This window comes from Artemia franciscana, chromosome 6 (assembly GCF_032884065.1).
Source record: "Artemia franciscana chromosome 6, ASM3288406v1, whole genome shotgun sequence".
Classification (NCBI taxonomy): domain Eukaryota; kingdom Metazoa; phylum Arthropoda; class Branchiopoda; order Anostraca; family Artemiidae; genus Artemia; species Artemia franciscana.
Window position 1 is genome coordinate 12,487,963 of NC_088868.1, and position 20,087 is coordinate 12,508,049.

The window sequence follows — 20,087 nt, forward strand, 5'->3', positions numbered from 1 at the left end:
AGAAAGCCTGACATAGGTGCTCACCATATGGATGCTTATTAAGACACTCATAAAATAAAAATAAAACAAGACTTAAGCCCCGTCTTAATAGTGTAATAAGGGTCATAGGGGTTCTACAGCCTATGAAGCTTAAGCAAAAGTTATAGAGAATAGATCTTGCCTTGTCTCAATTCATGTAACAAAGACGCCTTTCCTTTCTTTTACACCAATAGCATTCCGAATATGTAACATGATATTGCGTCAATACTAAGATAAATGAAAAAATAGAATAACATTGTGCTTAGCGTTGCTAGCATTATTTGCCTTATTCGCGGGATTTATCAAAAATGAAGAATCCATAATACCGTTATTTACCGATTAAGACCAGCCATTGCATCAATTGGGGTGGTGCTTTTGGTACGGCATCCGAACTTGTGTTTTTTTTCTTAGTTTCTAACGAGGGTAAGGGGGTTATGTCATCTCCTATTTTCTTCAAGTATGACAATAATTATATTTGAGCTCATTTGGAGGATCGTAGGACCTAAACCTTTGAGTTCGTTTCAGTTATGGTGCTTTCACACTATAAGTAACGTATTAAAAATCTGTATAGAGAACTATTTTCTTACGTTGAAAAATTTGAGGATCTAAGCTTAATTAAAAAAAAAGCAACAAAGCATAAAAGTAAAATAATTAAGATTGCTATCGACAAAAAAGGTGACAAATTTCAAAACGTCATTATAATTTGGCCTTGGGGTGCTGGGGATTTTGGGACTACTTATTCAAAAAAAAGAATCGGTTTAATCTATGCTTTATATTCTCTTGAAAGGAAAGCCAAAAAAGTGCCTTTCTTCTAGAAAAATAGCGACAAATTTAAATGCAATTAGTGATGAATCCCACCTGAAAAATAAAGTGACGTTTTCATATGGAACGTACGTGAACCTGAAGTTGGCTGGACTTATTTTTGGGAGGTAAAAACAAAAACACGGATAGATAAATAATAATGTCGTATTCAGAAACTTGGAACTATTCTATTCAAGGATAGGGAGTAGGAATGAGAAGGAAGAATGTTAGAAATCTTTCAAAAAAACAGGAAAAAAGACAAACAAAATGCGGTTATTTTGCTTTTTCTTTCTCTTCTTAGCTTTTAAATCTAAGTTAGTTGCCAGTATAATGTTTTCTGGGCAATTCTAAGTTGGCTAAAACATTTCCGGTAGAAGCAAATACACCAAAAGCCTCAATTTAGATTTGGAAACTTAAAAGCCTACAAAGCCTTGTTCGCGGTACAGATGACAGCAATAAGATACGTATCTGAGGGTGGTTCGGTTGTTTTACTTGCAAATAGACATGAAACTTTCATCTGTGCTGGGAGGGGAGAGTATATTTTAAACGGTTTTTGCAAATATGTATTTCCTGAGTTCTGGGGTTCTTAAACTTTGTTTTCAATCTATTAAGTTTATGAGTAACTTATAACAAATACAGAAAACTCAATTAAAAAACAAACAAACAAACGAGATGGGAAGAATCCTTTTTGGGAAAAATAAGGAGGGATTAAGAACAATAAAGAGAGCAAACTCAATTAAGAAACAAACAAACGAGATAGAAATAATCCTTTGTGGGAAAAATGAGGAGGGATTAAGAACAACAAAGGGAGAAAACTCAATTAAGAAAGAAACAAACAAACGAGATAGAAATAATCCTTTGTGGGAAAAATGTGGAGGGATTAAGAACAACAAAGAGAGAAAACTTAATTAAGAAACAAACAAACAAACGAGATAGAAATGATCCTTTGTGGGAAAAATGAGGAGGGATTAAGAACAATAAAGAGAGAAAACTTAATTAAGAAACAAACCAACAAACGAGATACAAATAATCCTTTGTGGGAAAATGAGGAGGGATTAAGAACAACAAAGACAGAAAACTCAATTAAGAAACAAACAAGCAAACGAGATAGAAATGATCCTTTGTGGGAAAAAAATGGAGGGATTAAGAACAATAAAGAGAGAAAACTCAATTAAGAAACAAACCAACAAACGAGACAGAAATAATCCTTCATGGGAAAAATGAGGAGGGATTAAGAACAACAAAGACAGAAAACTCAATTAAGGAACAAACAAACCAACGAGACAACGGCCAGTAGAGAGAAAAGATAAAACGACTCAGATATTTCGCCTGTATGAAACGAGGTGTCTTTAGTGCAGGAGAAATAAAGATGAAAACTAAAATAAACTTAAAAACAAATAAAAACCGCCACCAATATTAATAAAGTATAATTGTCGCAACAGATCCACATAGGTCATAGTCACTAATAGAGTCACTTCGATGAGAACACTAAAGCAACTGGATGAAATAATATAAAATGGAAATGAAGTTAATTATTCTATTGCGAAAAATTCTGCTAAATAATAATGCTTAATTGCCCAAAAGATGTCTTGTACAGCGAAGTGTTTAAGAATATTTTCATTTTCATGTCTACCCATGTCTATTATTATTTTTTTCGTCTTCTTCCCCATCTGTATTAGTACCATATAATATTTTCCCTATATTTATTTTTTATTTTCATGTCTAAATTATTATTTTTCTCGTCTTCTTCTTGATCTATATTAGTACCATATAATATTTTTTCTATTTTTCATTTTCATGTCTACCTATGTCTATTATTATTAATTTTTTTTTCGTATTCTTCTCATCTATATTAGTACCATATAATATTTTTCCTACTTTTGTTTTTCACCGATAAGCTGAACTGGATGGTCATCTGAGTCACCGTTGTTGGAAATAGAAAAAAAGGCATTAAGCGAAATTCCCCGAAACGAAATTACCATAATTCTCCAAAATAGTTATTACTAACTAAACAAATAGTGGTAAATATTAGTAAATAAATAGTTAAAAAAACATTTCTAATAAGACACGAGTTGAAGATTATTTAGTAGTATTTGGGTTAATTCTAATAGTACTACCTGGCTTGTCAACAGTATTTCAAAGATACTGAATCACTAAAGAAGAAACGAGTTTTAGGGTAAGATATTTGGTTGACATGAATTTTGAGTCTTTGCCGTTGAGAAATGCATTGAAATATAAATAGTAAACTGTAAAAATAAAGATATAAATATTAGTAATAATAAATAGTACGGATGATGTAATAGCACAATAGTAAAAACATTGCCAGATATAAAAAAAAAAGACGAAACAGTAAAATTGAAAATCACAATGCTGAAAAGGGTTAAGATAAGTTAGGAAATAATTTTAGTTAATTTTATCGTGTAAGCTTCATTTCTGACACAATAAATAGATAATGCGTAGATAAATAAGTAAACAAAATATACTATACCATAAATTACTTATTAAACTTTCATATATCTTCATAGACGGTCAGTTTTTTTAGAATAATTATATAGGAATATAAAATCAAGTACTTGCTGAGACTTGGTAACCTCCAAGGGATTACGGAGATTTCGTAACAGTCAATTTTAGTTAGGAATGGGGATTTGTGGAAAAGTCTTAAGTCTTCTAATTATCCTTATGGCCTAAATATGCCTATATAATTTTAGTTTCTTATCGTGTAAAAACGCAAAAGTTATCCAGTTGCACGAGTAAGATAAAAAATTTTGATCTTTGATCTAATTATCTATTTTTTTTATTTTTTTTAAATTCATTATTATTATTATTTTATTTTCAATTTTATTATTCTAATTTTATTATTTATTTTATTTTATTATTATTATAATTTTATTATTGCATAATTATTTAAATTTTTGATCTAATAACTTGAATCCTTGATCTAAATTTTCGTATGAAAAAGACGAGTCTTCTTTATTGGACACTAAATTTGCCTTATTGTGCAAATGTATCTTAATAAAGATAGGATTTCAGCTTTTTTTTTTATTTTGAATATATTTTTAGGAGTTAAGTGACGTAAGAAGTGAACGCTCTAAAAAGAGACAAACTAAGTCAGATCCAGCTAATGTGCAACCAATGAGGATTTCCACCAAACTTGATTCCTCAATTCAAATATCCTTTGAAGTAAAAGAAGGTATTTTTTTCATTTTTTTTTTTACTATAGACTCTTGTATGGGTAATATGGGTATCTGGTATGGTAATAGTTATTTAGTACTGATATTTATTGTGCAATGACAGTATGGATTTTAAAACTTATTGTATTTTTATTGTCTATTTTTATCCATAATGCTCATTTGGAAGTCCTCCTCTCAAATATCAACATCTGGCATTTGAGTTCAGGGGTTCCTTTTGTTGGAAACAAGAGGGGATGGCAATTGCCCCCTTAGATATATAAAAAATGCCTTTTTTGCTTTTTTCATTAAAAAAAAACTGAGAAAGACAAAATTACCCACTGAAAAAATTCTTCTCTCCCCCTATATTTTCGTCAATTGGAATCCCCAGTTTTTGCTTTTAAAAAATTTGGTCGATATATGTGAACCGAGGAGGATTAAATCATAGATAGACATTATTTTCCTAAGACCCTATACATTACTATTATCTTGGTTGGACTCGACAAGCTGGTTGGACTCGGTTGGTTTTCCCAAGACCCGATTTTCCCAAGACCTCGATTTTCCCAAGACCCTATACATTACTATTATCTTGGTTGGACTCGACAAGCTGGTTGGACTTGGTTGGACTCGACAAGCTCAGGGCACAAGGCTCTTTGTTTTAACATTCTTCTTAAAGGGAAAAAAAATCCTAGACATAATAGTCTATAATGAAAAAGAGACAGTAGAGGTTTTGGCCCATGCCCATAAACTGTTAATGTTTTGATTCTATTCCTCGTGAATACATTTATTATCAAAAGGTAAATTTTTAGACCCAAATAACACAGCGAAGAGAAGTGCCACATCTCGTTCATACAATGGTGCACATGCAATCTTATTTTTTTATGTTGTCACCATTCTGTTTCAAAAAATTTAGACGGTTTTCCATTCACATGGCAGTTTGTAGCAGTTCTAAGAATTTTTCTTCTGCATCTTCAACTTAGTTGTCCCATTGTTTCTTTCCGAAGCTTCATCTATTATTTTACATAATTTTACTTTTGCTTTTTTTCTGCGTATTCTCATTGCTCTCTATATTTTCTATTTTTCTATCTTATTTCTCTCTAATGTCTCTTTCTCTATTATTTCTCCATTTAAGGGATAATTAACCAGTCTTTTCGGCCGAAGGGACGGTTAACCTACTTTAATCCTGTAACAATTGACGCTTTTCTGTGATGTGAAATATTGTCACACTGTCAGTAAATAAATAGAAGAAAAATATAATAAATAGTGTCAACTGTCAAGATTTGTTACCATTTATTGAAACCTCTATAATTTTCAAACCCTCTATTTCCATTCTTCACGCCACACCCCTTACGCCATTTTCAAGTAGCTCCCCTTATTCTTTAAAATATATCTTCATCTCGGCCACGCCTACAACCTGTTTGAAATATTTTAATAGGTAGTCTGTCTTTGTTCAATGTTCCTATTCATTTTTTCTGTACATTCTGCACATATTGAAAAATTGGTATTGTGTCAATTTCTATTTTTGTTAATTTATGCCCATGTAAATTTGTAGCATCTTAAATAAAAATGTTAACAAAGCGAATGAACTTTTAGAGGTTTTGCGAATTCAGGGTGCAAGAATGGGTAAGAGAATTAAGGGCAAGAAGACTAGAACTGAGATTAAAGAAGATAAAGAGGCAATTAGAAGATCAATCATGTGGACTTGCTCAGCTTCACTCACTCAGGCAGTATGTACCGAATAATGCACAAGTACCTCTAGGTCTACTAATAGTGACATCCTGAGCAACGGCAATGTGGTAAACCGTTTGAAAATAATAGGATCATTAATGTGCTGGAGTTGGTGATAGATTACTATACATAAGATTTATATCATTTTTATACACCAGATGTTTTGTTTTTCCTTTCGTAGGTGATTTGAATGGTCAAGTTAAGCTGATATTCTATTATTTTCCGAAGCTTAATATTGTCTCTGTGCACACTTCGTTCATGAATGCATCGGAAGGTCCATCTCCTGCAAGGTTAGTTGAAGTTCTTTTTCTTTTCATCCTCTCAAGAGTAAAAGACTTTTCGGATTTTTTTTTGTCCGGCATTTTCTACCATATAATTATGCAAATAACAGAATTACGTCGTAAATAAACAAATTGATATATTCTACCAACCAAACCTAGAGTTTTTACTTCATTTCTTCAAAAATTTTAATTTTTCCAAAGAAATTTAAAATGAAAATGATGATCAAAGCAGTGTAGAATTTCTAGCCTCAAACACTTTCTAAAAAGACATTTTCGACCATCGAAGAAAAGGTAGGAATTATAAGTCACTGGTGATGGTAATATGCTCTTCTCCCAAGAATACCTAAAAATTCTTGAAGATCTTTCTAGTACATTCATTGGTTGGATTTATGAAAGTGTACTTCATAGAAGACAGATAGGAGAAAATGATGCTTCACAGGAGAATATTCACTTCATAAGAGATAGATGAGACGGCAAATTAGCCCAATGAAATTAATGAGGTGTTGCGTTAACTTGTGAATATGAAATGGGATGTGTTTGGTAGTAAAAAAGGTAAAGGATACGGCATTAGACTTTCCAGTCCCTACCGGCGGTGCTGATCTCCATTTCTTGGCCCTTCAGCCAGGAAGTGCAATGGGGGGGTTGGGGGCCAACCATCCTGTGCTTTCGCACACCCTTCCTGTTTACCTTCCCCAGATTTCTCCAGGTACACATTTTGAGCTGGATCAACTCCGGCTAAGCTTACAGAGCCACGCCACTGACCTTCGTTCCAAACTGAACAATTGGGTACACTGGGATTCGAACCCGCGTCCTCTCAGACAAAGGATCCTGAATCCATTGCACCAATCCATTCGGACTACAATTAAGTGAATTTTGGACTTTCCTCCGGAGAAGGGGATTGAAGTTCGTATCCCTAAATTGTAGTGATTCTTATGATATTTAAATTTCCATTTTATACTGGGGTGTTTTCTTTAGTGTTTCAATTATCCTACTTTTAGAACTGTTTGCAAAAAATTAAAAGTCTCTGGTTTGAATAGTTCAGGTAAAAACTCAGTTCAAGGATAATCGTTTCTGATCCTTAAATTGGGCACTTGAGCTTTTCATTTGTGATCAATTGAGCCCACCCTTAAGGTCACATTTCACCTTGCAATCTTCTGAAACCTAGGATTTACACCCCCTTCTCTAAACTCGTGGTCCTGTCCTAGTGTGTTGTTAAAAAGAGTCTTTTTATATTATTATAATTCAGTTTCAGAGCTAGAAGGTAACTGAAAAATGTAGAGTTAATAAGGGCATGTTTGAACTTATTATTTATATGTTGGGTTAAATTTTGCTACAACTTTTAATTGAATTTGCACTGTAATGCTTTGGTTTGATGGGTACAGGAAAAATGATCAAAAATGATCAAAAATGATCAAACACATTGGCTAAAAATATGCTTTATCTTCGAGATTCTATAAGTCTGACGGAATTCTAATCCTGTGTATATTGCAACCTTGAATATAGGCGAATGTTATCTGAAAGTTTCAACAAAATATCCTTATTTGTTTTTGAGATGTTGCAGATGCACCTTTTTAACAATCTTGTATGTACATAGTGGATTTTGATTTAGTTCAGTTTCCCACTCAACATGCCCTCACAGAGTTATCTTAATGCCCATAGCCGTGCCTAAGATATCACAGATATGGCATCTGGACAAAACTGTATGCACATTGCTTTATTTTGTTTATTTTATCATTTCTAAAATATAGTCTGAAGGTCCAACGAAAATACCCAGATTTTTCCCTGTGATATTGCAAAGACACCCTTTTGATAATCTGGTTCCACATACTTTGTTTTATAACATTCTCCATATTCTCTCATTCTCCATATTATCTTTTTTCTTTTTTTCCTTGAATTTAGCACAGCCTCGCAAGCTTCGCGTATGTTGTGCTATTGATTAAGAAATGTTTATTTCTAATAAAATTGTTCTACTACTACTACTAACTATTGAGAAGAATATGGTTACGATTCAAATGGAGATCGAGTATGCACAGAGTACTCTCATTCAGACTTTAAAGACTGTCTATCGGAACGCACAAGAAAAAATAACTATATTATCGCCATAACTTATTAAAGTGCAATTAGTTAATATATCTCCTACGTCACAGACATAAATAAGAAAAAGAAGTGGCCCCAGTATTGATCCCCGAGGGACTCCACAAACTATTTTACATTCATGAAAAATTGCCAATCTATTATACAAAACCTGTGACTTCCCATCTAAATATGATTGAATCCATGATATGATAAATGGAGAAAAATTCAGTTTTTTCAGTGTATGCAGCAAAATTTCGGTGTTAACAAAATTTTTTAATTCCTACTACCTCAGACGGACAGAGTGACTTGATAGTCATAATCAAATACTCCGGTGAAACCTGATATGCTCTTCCAGAGCCATCATCTGGCTTTAGCTTCTTAGTAATATCTACAGAATCCATATCAGTGACAGGTTGATGTACACCCAATTGTTTCGAAATATTAGAACCTATTTCCGATAAATTTACAGAAACTATTTGCTATGAAAAAAAGATCATCCAACTCAAGGCCTTCTTTATTTTTCATGATATTCGGTATTATGTTTTGCCGTTGAGTCTTATGCGATGAGAGTATTGTATTAATTATCCTCCATGTTTGTTTTGTATCAAATTTTGTGAGGTTGAACCGTTGAAAATAAAACTTCTTTCCGTTTTTCCTTTTTCGTACGTTGACCAGACAGCGATGCAATTCATATAAATTACTATTCTCATAAGGTGGGTATTTATGTTATTTCTATATAACTTGTTCCTAACTTTCATCATATTTTGCAACTTACAATTCATCCACAGGGCACCTATTCTTTTACACTGATTCCCTTTCCGAAAGCGTCTAAAAAATGTATTTTTACCCTCGTGTATATGTTTCTCAAAAAATAGAAAATCTGTTTTTAACATAATCTGACTCAAAAACAGCACTCCAGTCACCAGGTCGATGAAAATATTAAGCTTTTGTTAATTTTTGTCAGCAAAATCAAATGGGTTAACAAGTTACGTTTCATTTTTCAACTCATTTTTGTTTAATTATTATAAGCTTTGTTTATAAAGTTTAATAAAATTACAACCCTGCATTAGACTTTTCGTTATTTGTTCTGTAGACGCGCCAAGATAAACCTTTTGGAAGGGAGTAGGAAGAAGGCCTGCAGAAGGGGAGGTTTTAAGTAACGGCTTTGCTGGAAAAGTAACACATGCATCTTTATTTTTTAGTGCAGAATATTGAACTTTTGCATTTCAGGGCTTATAAGGAGGTAGGGGCTAGTCTTGTACATTTATATTTCGGTTTTCTAATATCTATACACTATTTGAGATTGTTCGTATTTTTATTATCTAGATTCACTTTATAAAAACGAGTTGACCTAACAGATTCAAGCAAACTTTTACTTTTTTTTCTTAAACTTTAAGAAAGTTAATGGCATTTCAGCCAGTTAAGTTTCTCCATTTCTTTCTGTTTTTTTGTCATTCGTCATTTGAAGATATGTTTTGCGCCAAGCAATAAACATCACTACTACTTATGTTACTTATTTTTTTTACATGCCTCCATCTCTTCTCCCTCCTAACCTTGGATGATCTTTAATAGACTTGTGTGTTACAAAAGCAAAGTCTTGCAAAATTAATCTTCCTCTCAACTTAGGCAAAAGAAAAGTGTTGAGCCGCATAACTCCAAATTTCAAAAATCCAAAATTTCAAAAATTATTTTAATTTAATTTAAAATTTATAACTTCCAATGATTTATTTTTTGCCCCCCTTTAATGAAAGTTTCCTCAATTTTTTCGTCAAAATTCCTTTGTTCTATGCAAGTTTTCGGTTAAAAGTTTGTATTTTATAAAATGTTTTTGCAAGTCTTTTATTAAATTTTTACATTTAATAATATATTTAATGATATTATCGATTTTTTGAATTAAAATCGTCCAATCAAAATTTAAAAGATTTTAAAGATCTATAAAATCAAAACTTTAAGCTTAGGGAAAAAAAATCCTTGACTTGGCTTGAAATTCTACTCTAATAACAGGAATTACATTTTCGAAAAACTAACGCCAATAACAGAGATTGCAAAGTCCAAATTAATCAAAACATTTTTTTTCTGAATTTAGGTTGGTATACACCTGTCATTTGTATGGTCTTCTAAGCCCTAGAAATAAGAAAAATTTGGAGTAGCGTGGCTATACCTTCCTGGGTCATACTTTTAACCCAGGGTTCATCCCTGCGAGTTCTATTCACCTGGATAAACTGCTTTCCAAGAAACCCAGAAGCCCTTAAGCTAGGATTTCATCTATAGCCCTAGCATATAGATTTCTACAAAACTAAAAACAAACAAATAAACAACAAAATTCTTAATTTTTGATATGCAGTTTGTGCCAGTGAATCGTTTTAAAATAGTGTTTAATGTCAAACAGATCTGAAATGCTATTAAAGTTTACCAAGTTATTCTATTGTTAAATATAACAGGAATATATGTAGGTCCTGCAGTAAATATGAAGTTTTCAACATAATTTTCTCTTATGATCCTTCGAACTTACGACCTTATTCACAACTTCCGCCTAATGTGCGCTATATGAATGCCATCTAGCGGCAATTTTCTGAATGGATTAGTTCAAAGACTTTGGACGAGAGGTCCAACGGACGGTTTCACCCCCGTATGGTTTCGCCCCCCTCTCCCCTACAGGCTATAAAGAGCCAGAGGTCATGAGAAATCTATTTAGCTAAAACTGGAGAAGAGAAAGGGCTAGTGTGAGGGTCATGGACAATTGAGTGACAGTAGTGAACTACGGAATCCCTGAAGAGGGTAGCTTTTTGGAAAGGAAAGGGTACAGTTCCGGGAAGGACGAAACAGGGAGGGAATATTATATTGTACAATGATATTATTTCTTCTGCACCATACTGAAAAACCATGTGACAAAATGTCTGTGAACAATCGTTGCTTGGGGTTTTCTGTCATAAGTAAAAAAAAAGCTTTAGAAGTATGTAACTTGACTCTCCTTCAAACAGTTTTTGATTACTATGAAATAATTCACATTGTATCGCTATTTTATACTTTTAAGAGCACATGTGAGGTGCCTGCAAAACTAAGCTATTGTCGTATTAATACGACAGGAAAATATAAGATAATGCAACGAAGCGGCTTTCATGGATTTACTTATACCATAATCTTCACATATATGTAAATTTCACATAAAGTGAAACGACCATGGAGTTGATCAGAGATTGATCAGAAAAGGGAGAAAGGCTTAGGAAATAATTATTTGTTTTTATTTTTTTTTCCTAATTCATGAAATAAAATAACAAAATCATAATTATTATTAGGATTAAAGTATTAAACATTAAAATTTAAGGATAGAATTAAAAATAAAAATTATAAAATCAGACCAAACATTATTATATCTTATTATTTAATAATAAATTTGTTTATTATTAAAAATTATTAAAATAATTAAATATATTTTTTTCTATAATTTCAGTGGCATCGATCTTCTTAGACCCTCAAGTCTTCTATCATTCTTGCGGAATGGGGATGATAAAGGAGATGAATTTCCAACTCTGGAATCTCAACTACTTGCAAAAAGTAACAAAATAAAATTTGTTGAAGTGTTTGGGGAAGATAGACCTTTCAAGTGGGCTCAAATCTTGGCTGGTATTGATTTGGCGGCTGAGAATGTAAAGGTAAGCCAAAATATGAATATAGCACATTTCCTGTAATATTTTAAGTGTGATCTTTATAGTTATCCCTAAATAATCAAACTAAATGAATTTTCACTCGTGTAAGAAATTTTTTATCCCGAATAGCCATATTTTATTTTCCTGTGTTATTTATATTAGTGTTCTTATTTCTAGGCTTTGTGTATTCGTTTTATTTTTTATTTTTATGTGTTTGCTAATAAAATTTAAAAAACCCGCGAAAAAACAACTAAAATAGAATAATATTATGTTATACGTGTTTGAGTAAGCTCTGGCCATGTTTTATCCGAAAACAGTTCTCGTCTATACTGAATTTGAAGAACAGGTCTTCGAAGGCTACCACTGTAAATTGTTTGCTTGTTCTATAATTATTAATGTGATAATGTGAATGTTCTATGTGTAAAAGTTACTTCCAAGTACCTCATTGTAGTACTCTTTTCAAAACTAAATAAAAATGTTGCTAAAATAGGCCTGTTAGAAGGTTTTGCAAGTGCCTTCATAGTGGCAGCCTTAATTTGAGCGGTGTTATTTGTTTAATTGTTCTGTTGTTTACGTGAATATATATTATTTATAGAATTTGTATTAAAATTCCTCTTTGCTATGCCAGTTTCCAAAGTAACGAAATAACTATAGATAAAAGAGGTTTTCTCAATGATAGGCTCGGAAGTTTTGGGAGAGGTAAACTTCATACTAAAGAGCTAGACAGTATATTTGGACAGTAAAGAGTTTGGAGGGTAGATGGTAGACCCTCGCGCTGCTATTCAATGCTTTAAATTTAATTTTTTTTTTTTTATAAAACTTCCCTTTCCTTCGTGAGAAACGAATTTTATTTCGTGGATTCTATTCTTTTTCGATGCTTGATTCTCTTGTTTGAAAATCAAGCATCTTTTCATTTCTTTTGCTATTTTTCCTGATATCTAAGTTTTGTCTAAAATGTTTTTTTTACGGTTCTATTGATTTTTATAAGCCATTTAAAATTTTTGAATTGCTTAATATTAGTATTAATTATGTTTTTTTTCGAAAGTAATATGTTGTCAATTTTATTATATATTGTAAGCATCATTTAGAATATAATCATTTGTGCCATAGGCTGAATTTAACGTATTTTGTTAGTATTGCTTTGGATTTAAAAAAAAAGTTCCCTCGCAGCAGTTATAGCCTGAGACTTCTGCTTTGGATACCACTTAACACAAAATAGCTTAGGAGGCATTCATATATATATATATATATATATATATATATATATATATATATATATATATATATATATATATATATATATATATATATATATATATATATATATATATATATATATATATATATATATATATATATATATATATATATATATATACTACTACTAATAACTCACTGCAGCACCAAGCCGCCTGAGGCCAACACAGCTACGCACGCTCCTCCTCCAACCTAATCTATTTAAAGCCTCCCTCTTTACACCCTCCCAGGAAGTTCCCATTTCCTTTAAATCCTTATTTATGACATCCTCCCAACCCAGACAAGGACGACCTGCTTTCCGTGTAGCCCCAGACGGTTGGCCAAAAAGGACAATCTTCGGTAATCTGTCATCCCTCATCCGTAGAACGTGGCCTAGCCATCTCAACCTTTCTTTCATTATAGCCCCAGAAAGCGGGATTGAACCACACTTTTCGTACAACCTACTGTTTGAAATACGGTCAGTCAGCCGGGTACCCAGAACAATCCGTAGGCAATTTCTCTGGAAAACATCTAGTAAATTTTCATCTGCTTTTCGGAGTGTCCATGCTTCAGAGCCATATTTGACCACTGTCATCACTGTAGCTTCCAATATTCTAATCTTGGTTTGTAGGCTTATCTTTCTATTCTTCCAAACTTTTTTTAACTGTGAAAAAACACCCTGAGCTTTAGCTATTCTACTTTTAACATCTTCACTGCTCCCACCATCTTTACTAATAATACTACCAAGGTAACTGAAGCTCCCAACCTGATCAATCTTTTCGTTACCTAAGGTCACCTGTTCATCTTCACTTATTCCTAACCTTAGTGACTTAGTCTTCTTAACATTAATTTTCAAGCCTATTTTAGCACCCTGAACTCGTAAAACCTCTAAAAATTCATTCATTTTGCTCACACTTTCATCTAATATGCTTAAATCATCAGCATAATCTAAGTCCAGGAGCGTTCTTCCTCCCCATTTGATTCCATGGTCTCCAATTGCCTTTCCTGTGCTCCTTAAGACGAAGTCCATCAAAATGATCCATATAAAGGGGGATAGAACACAACCCTGCTTAACTCCTGATTTAATACAAAACCAGTTGCTAACCTCATTTCCTACCTTAACCGCAGCAGTATTATTCTCGTACATAGCGCAAATCACTTTAATGTATTTTTCTGGTATACCATGTAACGATAAGACCTTTGTTAACGCTGTTCTATCAACAGAATCGAAAGCTTGCTCATAATCGATAAAACTAAGGACCAAAGGTGTTTGACAACGAAGGGACTTCTCAATTATTAACCTAAGAGTGAAAACATGGTCGACACATCCTCTACCTTTTCTAAAACCGCATTGTTCTTCCCTTAAAACTTTCTCTACAGCATGTCTCAGTCTAAAAAGTATCATATTACTCAGTAATTTGCTACCTACAGAGACCAGACTAATGCCTCGATAATTCCGACATTCACTCTTGTCACCTTTCTTATACAGTGGTTTAATTAAGGTTTTCCTAAAATCATTGGGTACTTCCCCTTTTTCAAAAATCATGTTCATAATCTTCAGTAGCTTATTCCTAACCTCAGAGCCACCATATTTAAGGAACTCATTAATCATACTATCAGCACCTGGGGCCTTATTATTTTTTAATCCTTCTAGTACTGTCGCTAATTCTTCCTCACTAAACAAATCTTCCTTCACATCCAAGGTATCACAAACTTTTTCATTTTCATCTATATCTTTTCCTGCAACTGTATCTCGGTTTAGCACATTCTCAAAATGTTCCACCCATCTTTCTTTAACTTTTTCCTTATCACTAATTGTGGCCCCATTTCTATCTTTAACTGGGACTAGTCCGGATCGGCTACTCCCTTTCAATTTATTAACATGCCAGTATAATATTTTACTATTATGCCGTCTAGCCGCATCTTCCAGATCCTCAGCAATTTTATCCATCGCCTCCATTTCACATCTCCTTAGTTCATATTTTAATGCTTTCTCCACTTTCTTTACATTCCTTTTGTTTTCATACGACCTATCGCTCAGATAATTCTTATACAAACCCCTTCTACTCTCTATTAAACCTAAAGCTTTTTCACTAATATTCCTAGTTGCTGTCTTAGCACTCTTCCCTAGGACACCATCAGCAACTTCACAAATTGTTTTTCTGAAATTATTCCATCCATCTTCCACATTGTCAAATTTTAAACCCTCAAGTTTAGTACTCAACTGTTCCTGGAATTTTTTTCTCAAATTTTCATCCTGAAGTCTACCAACATCATAACTTTCCGGGAGGGAGTTACTCTTCCGAAATTTCAGCTTTAAATTAACCTTAGACACTACTAGATGGTGATCTTTACTTTTAACATCAATAACGGCACTCCTATACACCCTAGTATCTTGTATTGATCCTGCTAGTCTTCTGTTTACAATAACATAATCAATAAGGTTTGCTGTCTTACCATCACGTGAATACCATGTCAACTTATGGGCCATTTTGTGACCAAACACCGTATTGGTTATAACTAGGTTGTTATACCTACAAAATTGCAAAAGCCTATAGCCATTACTGTTTTCTTTTCCTACACCAAAATTACCTAGGCTAGGATACCATCTATCCCTATTTCTACCAACCTGGGCATTAAAATCTCCTAGCAAAAACACCATATTTCTACCTGGTACCCTGTCTATTTGCTCCTGTAACTGTAAGTAAAATTCATCTGAGTCACTATTATCTCCATCAGTTGGTTCAATGGGGGCATATACTACTATAACTGATACCCTAAACTTTTTAGTCATAAAATGAGCAATTAGTATTCTATTATTAATACCTTCCCAGCCTAAACAAGACTTAGCAGCTTCCTTATTCATCATGAGCCCTACTCCCTGTCTATGTACCCCATCCTTCCTTCCTGAGTAAACAAATTCTATGTCACCTAATTTCATGCTTCCTACCCCTGGGATATGAGTTTCTGAAACTCCTAATAAATCCAGTTCAAACCGTCTGAATTCGTCAGTCAAAATGTCGATGCGATAGTCATTTTTTAACGTCGTAACATTCCAAGTTCCAATTTTCATGTTCTTTAAATCTTTGAGATTATTTTGGCCTCAAGAAAAGCAATAATCCCGGATACCAGTGCAGGACGGGGACCGACATATCTTCTCAAGTCTACACTGAAGCGCTAAAGCCGGTTTAGAACTGTACAGCAAGAAGTCCCTGGGACTTCCAGTATGATTGGAGACTTTGCAATCCTGGGCCCATCTTGGTCATAACATGGTTTTGACCACTTGGCGAAGCTCTTCTATCAACAAGAGTCAAAATCCTGCATTGACAGTCCCAAGCCTATTACCTCCGACTCATTATATATTCATGCCTACAAATATTATGCTACTACGGGGAGGCAGCCCATAGTAGATAAATCAGCTAGGAAGAGGTTTTTCAGCCCGAAAACGCCCATCAAAACAAACCAAGCCCAGAAAATTATCCAATAATCAGAATCCCGTACGAGTGCTGTGTTGTTTACTAGGCTATAATTTCCTCGAGGGGCGCCACTCCTCAAGTGGGAAAAATTGACCGCAAGTTTCCCAGTCTTGCAGGTACCCCGAAAGGGTCGAGGCAGCCCTTTACAGAGGCCGTTGTCCATAAATCTGGATCTTACGCCCTGCCGCAGTTGTCCTCCTATAGAGGATCCTCCCACGATGGTGTTCTGCTTCACCATGCAATTTAACCCATTACTGGGATAAAAAAAAAATAATGGATACAGCATTGGACTTTACAGTCCATACTGGCGGTGCTGATCTCCGTTTCTTGGCCCTTCAGCCAGGAAGTGCAATGGGGGTTGGGGGCCAGCCATCCTGTGCTTTCGCACACCCTTCCTGTTTACCTTCCCCAGATTTCTCCAGGTGCCCATTTAGAGCTGGGTCGCCTCTGGCTAAGCTTACAGAGTCACGCCACTGACCCCCGTCCCAAACTGAAGAATTAGGTACACCGGGATTCGAACCCGCATCCTCTCAGACAAGGGATCAAGAATCCAGCGCACCAACCCACTCGGCCAGGACAGCTATTTATACATAAATACGATGAAAGAGGCTTCCTTGTACCGCACGGGATCGAACCTGAGAACTCTCGCACAGAAAGACTGAGCTTCTTCCACTGCGCCGGAACAAGGTAATTATAATTACACAGTGCGCCGGAACATTATAATTACCAACTTTCTAATCTAATAACTCGAAAAGAAAAAAACGTAGCTAGCATGATTGTTGCTCATTTTAAAGAACAATACTTGCCATAAAATCCTTGTTGAATGAGACAAGAGGACTGTTGATGAAACAAGATATGCAAGAACAGATTGTTGGGAAATAATGGTTGAACTTTTGTTCCCTATATTCTGAGGCCTTGGTTCATTTTGAAGAATACATATATATATATATATATATATATACATATATATATATATATATATATATATATATATATATATATATATATATATATATATATATATATATATATATATATATATATTCACAGGTATTATTACATCTATCAATATAATCAATTATGTTAGTAACTATCAGCAAACTATTGATATTCAGTTCTGAAAATAATTACCTAAAGCTTGAAGCCAAGTAAGTATTTCTCGTTATAAACTGAGTAGGTTTCATTAAAACGGGGGCGAATTTTACGCTTAGTTTTGGTAAATCTAACCTGGTTTGTCTCACGTCTGGGGAGTCGATTGGAAACTTTCAGGAATGTCTTCCTCATTGGAGGGGGATTAGAGGACTTATGACTGTGTGCTGGGAGGCGGGGTAAAAATTTGTTTTGTCGTCTCACAAAAGAGTTTAGGCTCCTGTTTTCTTTGTATGCCCGTGGTGAAACAGGCTATGCTGCTTTTATACACATAATTAGATACATTCAGATTACGTTTATATGTAACCTGAAGAAAACGCATAGGTTACTGGGGAAGTCCCTCTAAGAAAAGCTTAGTCCCTCGAAAACCACCTTGATTTTGTACAGAAAATGTCCTGTATATTTACGCGTCAAACTTTGTATCGAAAATTGCTCACCCACATCGAAAAGAGGGGTTATGCGTGGCTTTTGAAAACAGGTAAGGACAAATACCTGGAGATGAATTTTCTAGAGCAAACTCTTTCATTCAACGGAATGTTATAATTTTATCCCGATTGGAGGACTTGAGTGGGTGACTGAGGCGGGTGGTCCAAATTTATGCCTCAATTTTCTTTACGAAGAAAATCCATCCTATGCCTAGAATTTGTATCCTTTTCTATTTTTCAGAGAGCACCGTAATCCAAAATCAGTTCATTAGCTTATTATAATGAAATAGTTACTAGATTTAGTTACTCTATTTTTCAGAGAGCACCGTAATCCAAAATCAGTTCATTAGCTTATTAATGAAATAGATACTAGATTTAGTTACTCTATTTTTCAGAGAGCATCGTAATCCAAAATCAGTTCATTAGCTTATTATAATGAAATAGTTACTAGATTTAGTTACTCTATTTTTCAGAGAGCACCGTAATCCAAAATCAGTTCATTAGCTTATTATAATGAAATAGTTACTAGATTTAGTTACTCTATTTTTCAGAGAGCACCGTAATCCAAAATCAGTTCATTAGCTTATTAATGAAATAGATTCTAGATTTAGTGACTCTATTTTTCAGAGAGCACCGTAATCCAAAATCAGTTCATTAGCTTATTAATGAAATAGATACTAGATTTAGTTACTCTATTTTTCAGAGAGCACCGTAATCCAAAATCAGTTCATTAGCTTATTAATGAAATAGATACTAGATTTAGTTACTCTATTTTTCAGAGAGCACCGTAATCCAAAATCAGTTCATTAGCTTATTATAATGAAATAGTTACTAGATTTAGTTACTCTATTTTTCAGAGAGCACCGTAATCCAAAATCAGTTCATTAGCTTATTAATGAAATAGATACTAGATTTAGTTAGATCTTTTTTCCGTTCCATCAGAACGTCTTGAAAAATTGGTATTAGTATTTGTTCTGATATTACAATATCGAAATACATCTGGAAAAAAAAAATTATCTCGAACAATTTCACATATACTGTCTGACAACAGGGGTTTTTCTCCATTAGAAATTGTGTAAAATCATAGATTTTGGAAAAAGCAGATGGTTTTTCAGCACTGGATGGTCTACAATTTTGTGGCTGAAATGAATGAAAACCCTTTTGTTGCCAGATATTACGAATCATCTTTGGTATTGGTGAAGCGTAAGGCAAAATGTTTTCTTGCGTTTAAGCTTTTCTTTTATGAGTTTCTACGGTTTTTAGCGAACAGAGTATAATTTCTAGAAGAAATTCTCCACTCTGTCTTTTTTTTGTAAGGGAGATTTTCAGCAATAAATTAATAAATAATAAATGTATTAATCAGCAATAAATTCGCTGATTCGTCAGTAGAAACTTATATAAAGCATGTCTAAACAAATGTTTAACACAATATACACACATATATATATATATATATATATATATATATGTATATATATGTATATGTATATATATATATGTGTATATCTCAAAGGTGTTTTCTATAGGGTGTTGGCTTGTGAGATGTTTCAAACAGGCTAAATTGGCTACTTAGGTCTACTTTTGCAGTATTAGCAGAGTTTTTAACTAGTTTTCTTATTCATTTAAATTGTCAAAGGTGTTTTTCTATAGGGTGTTGGCTTGTGAGATGTTTCAAACAGGCTAAATTGGATACTTAGGTCTACTTTTGCAGTATTAGCAGAGTTTTTAACTAGTTTTCTTATTCATTTAAATTGTCAAAGGTGTTTTTCTATAGGGTGTCGGCTTGTGAGATGCTTCAAACAGGCTAAATTGGCGACTTAGGTCTACTTTTGCAGTATTAGCAGAGTTTTTAACTAGTTTTCTTATTCATTTAAATTGTCAAAGGTGTTTTCTATAGGGTGTTGGCTTGTGAGATGTTTCAAACAGGCTAAATTGGATACTTAGGTCTACTTTTGCAGCATTAGCAGAGTTTTTAACTAGTTTTCTTATTCATTTAAATTGTCAAAGGTGTTTTCTATAGGGTGTTGGCTTGTGAGATGTTTCAAACAGGCTAAATTGGATACTTAGGTCTACTTTTGCAGTA

At 33.6% G+C, this 20,087-nt stretch overlaps 1 protein-coding gene across 2 annotated transcripts in view; it reads left to right on the forward strand.

Annotated features, from left to right (window-relative positions):
* Window positions 1-20,087, forward strand: part of LOC136028063 (THO complex subunit 5 homolog) — an 87,601-nt gene that overhangs the window by 45,266 nt on the left and 22,248 nt on the right. For both annotated transcript variants that reach the window (XM_065705658.1, XM_065705657.1), the window contains exons 9-11: window positions 3,880-4,009; window positions 5,896-6,004; window positions 11,523-11,724. In XM_065705658.1, coding sequence (XP_065561730.1) covers window positions 3,880-4,009; window positions 5,896-6,004; window positions 11,523-11,724 — 441 coding nt within the window. The remainder of the gene's footprint in view (window positions 1-3,879; window positions 4,010-5,895; window positions 6,005-11,522; window positions 11,725-20,087) is intronic.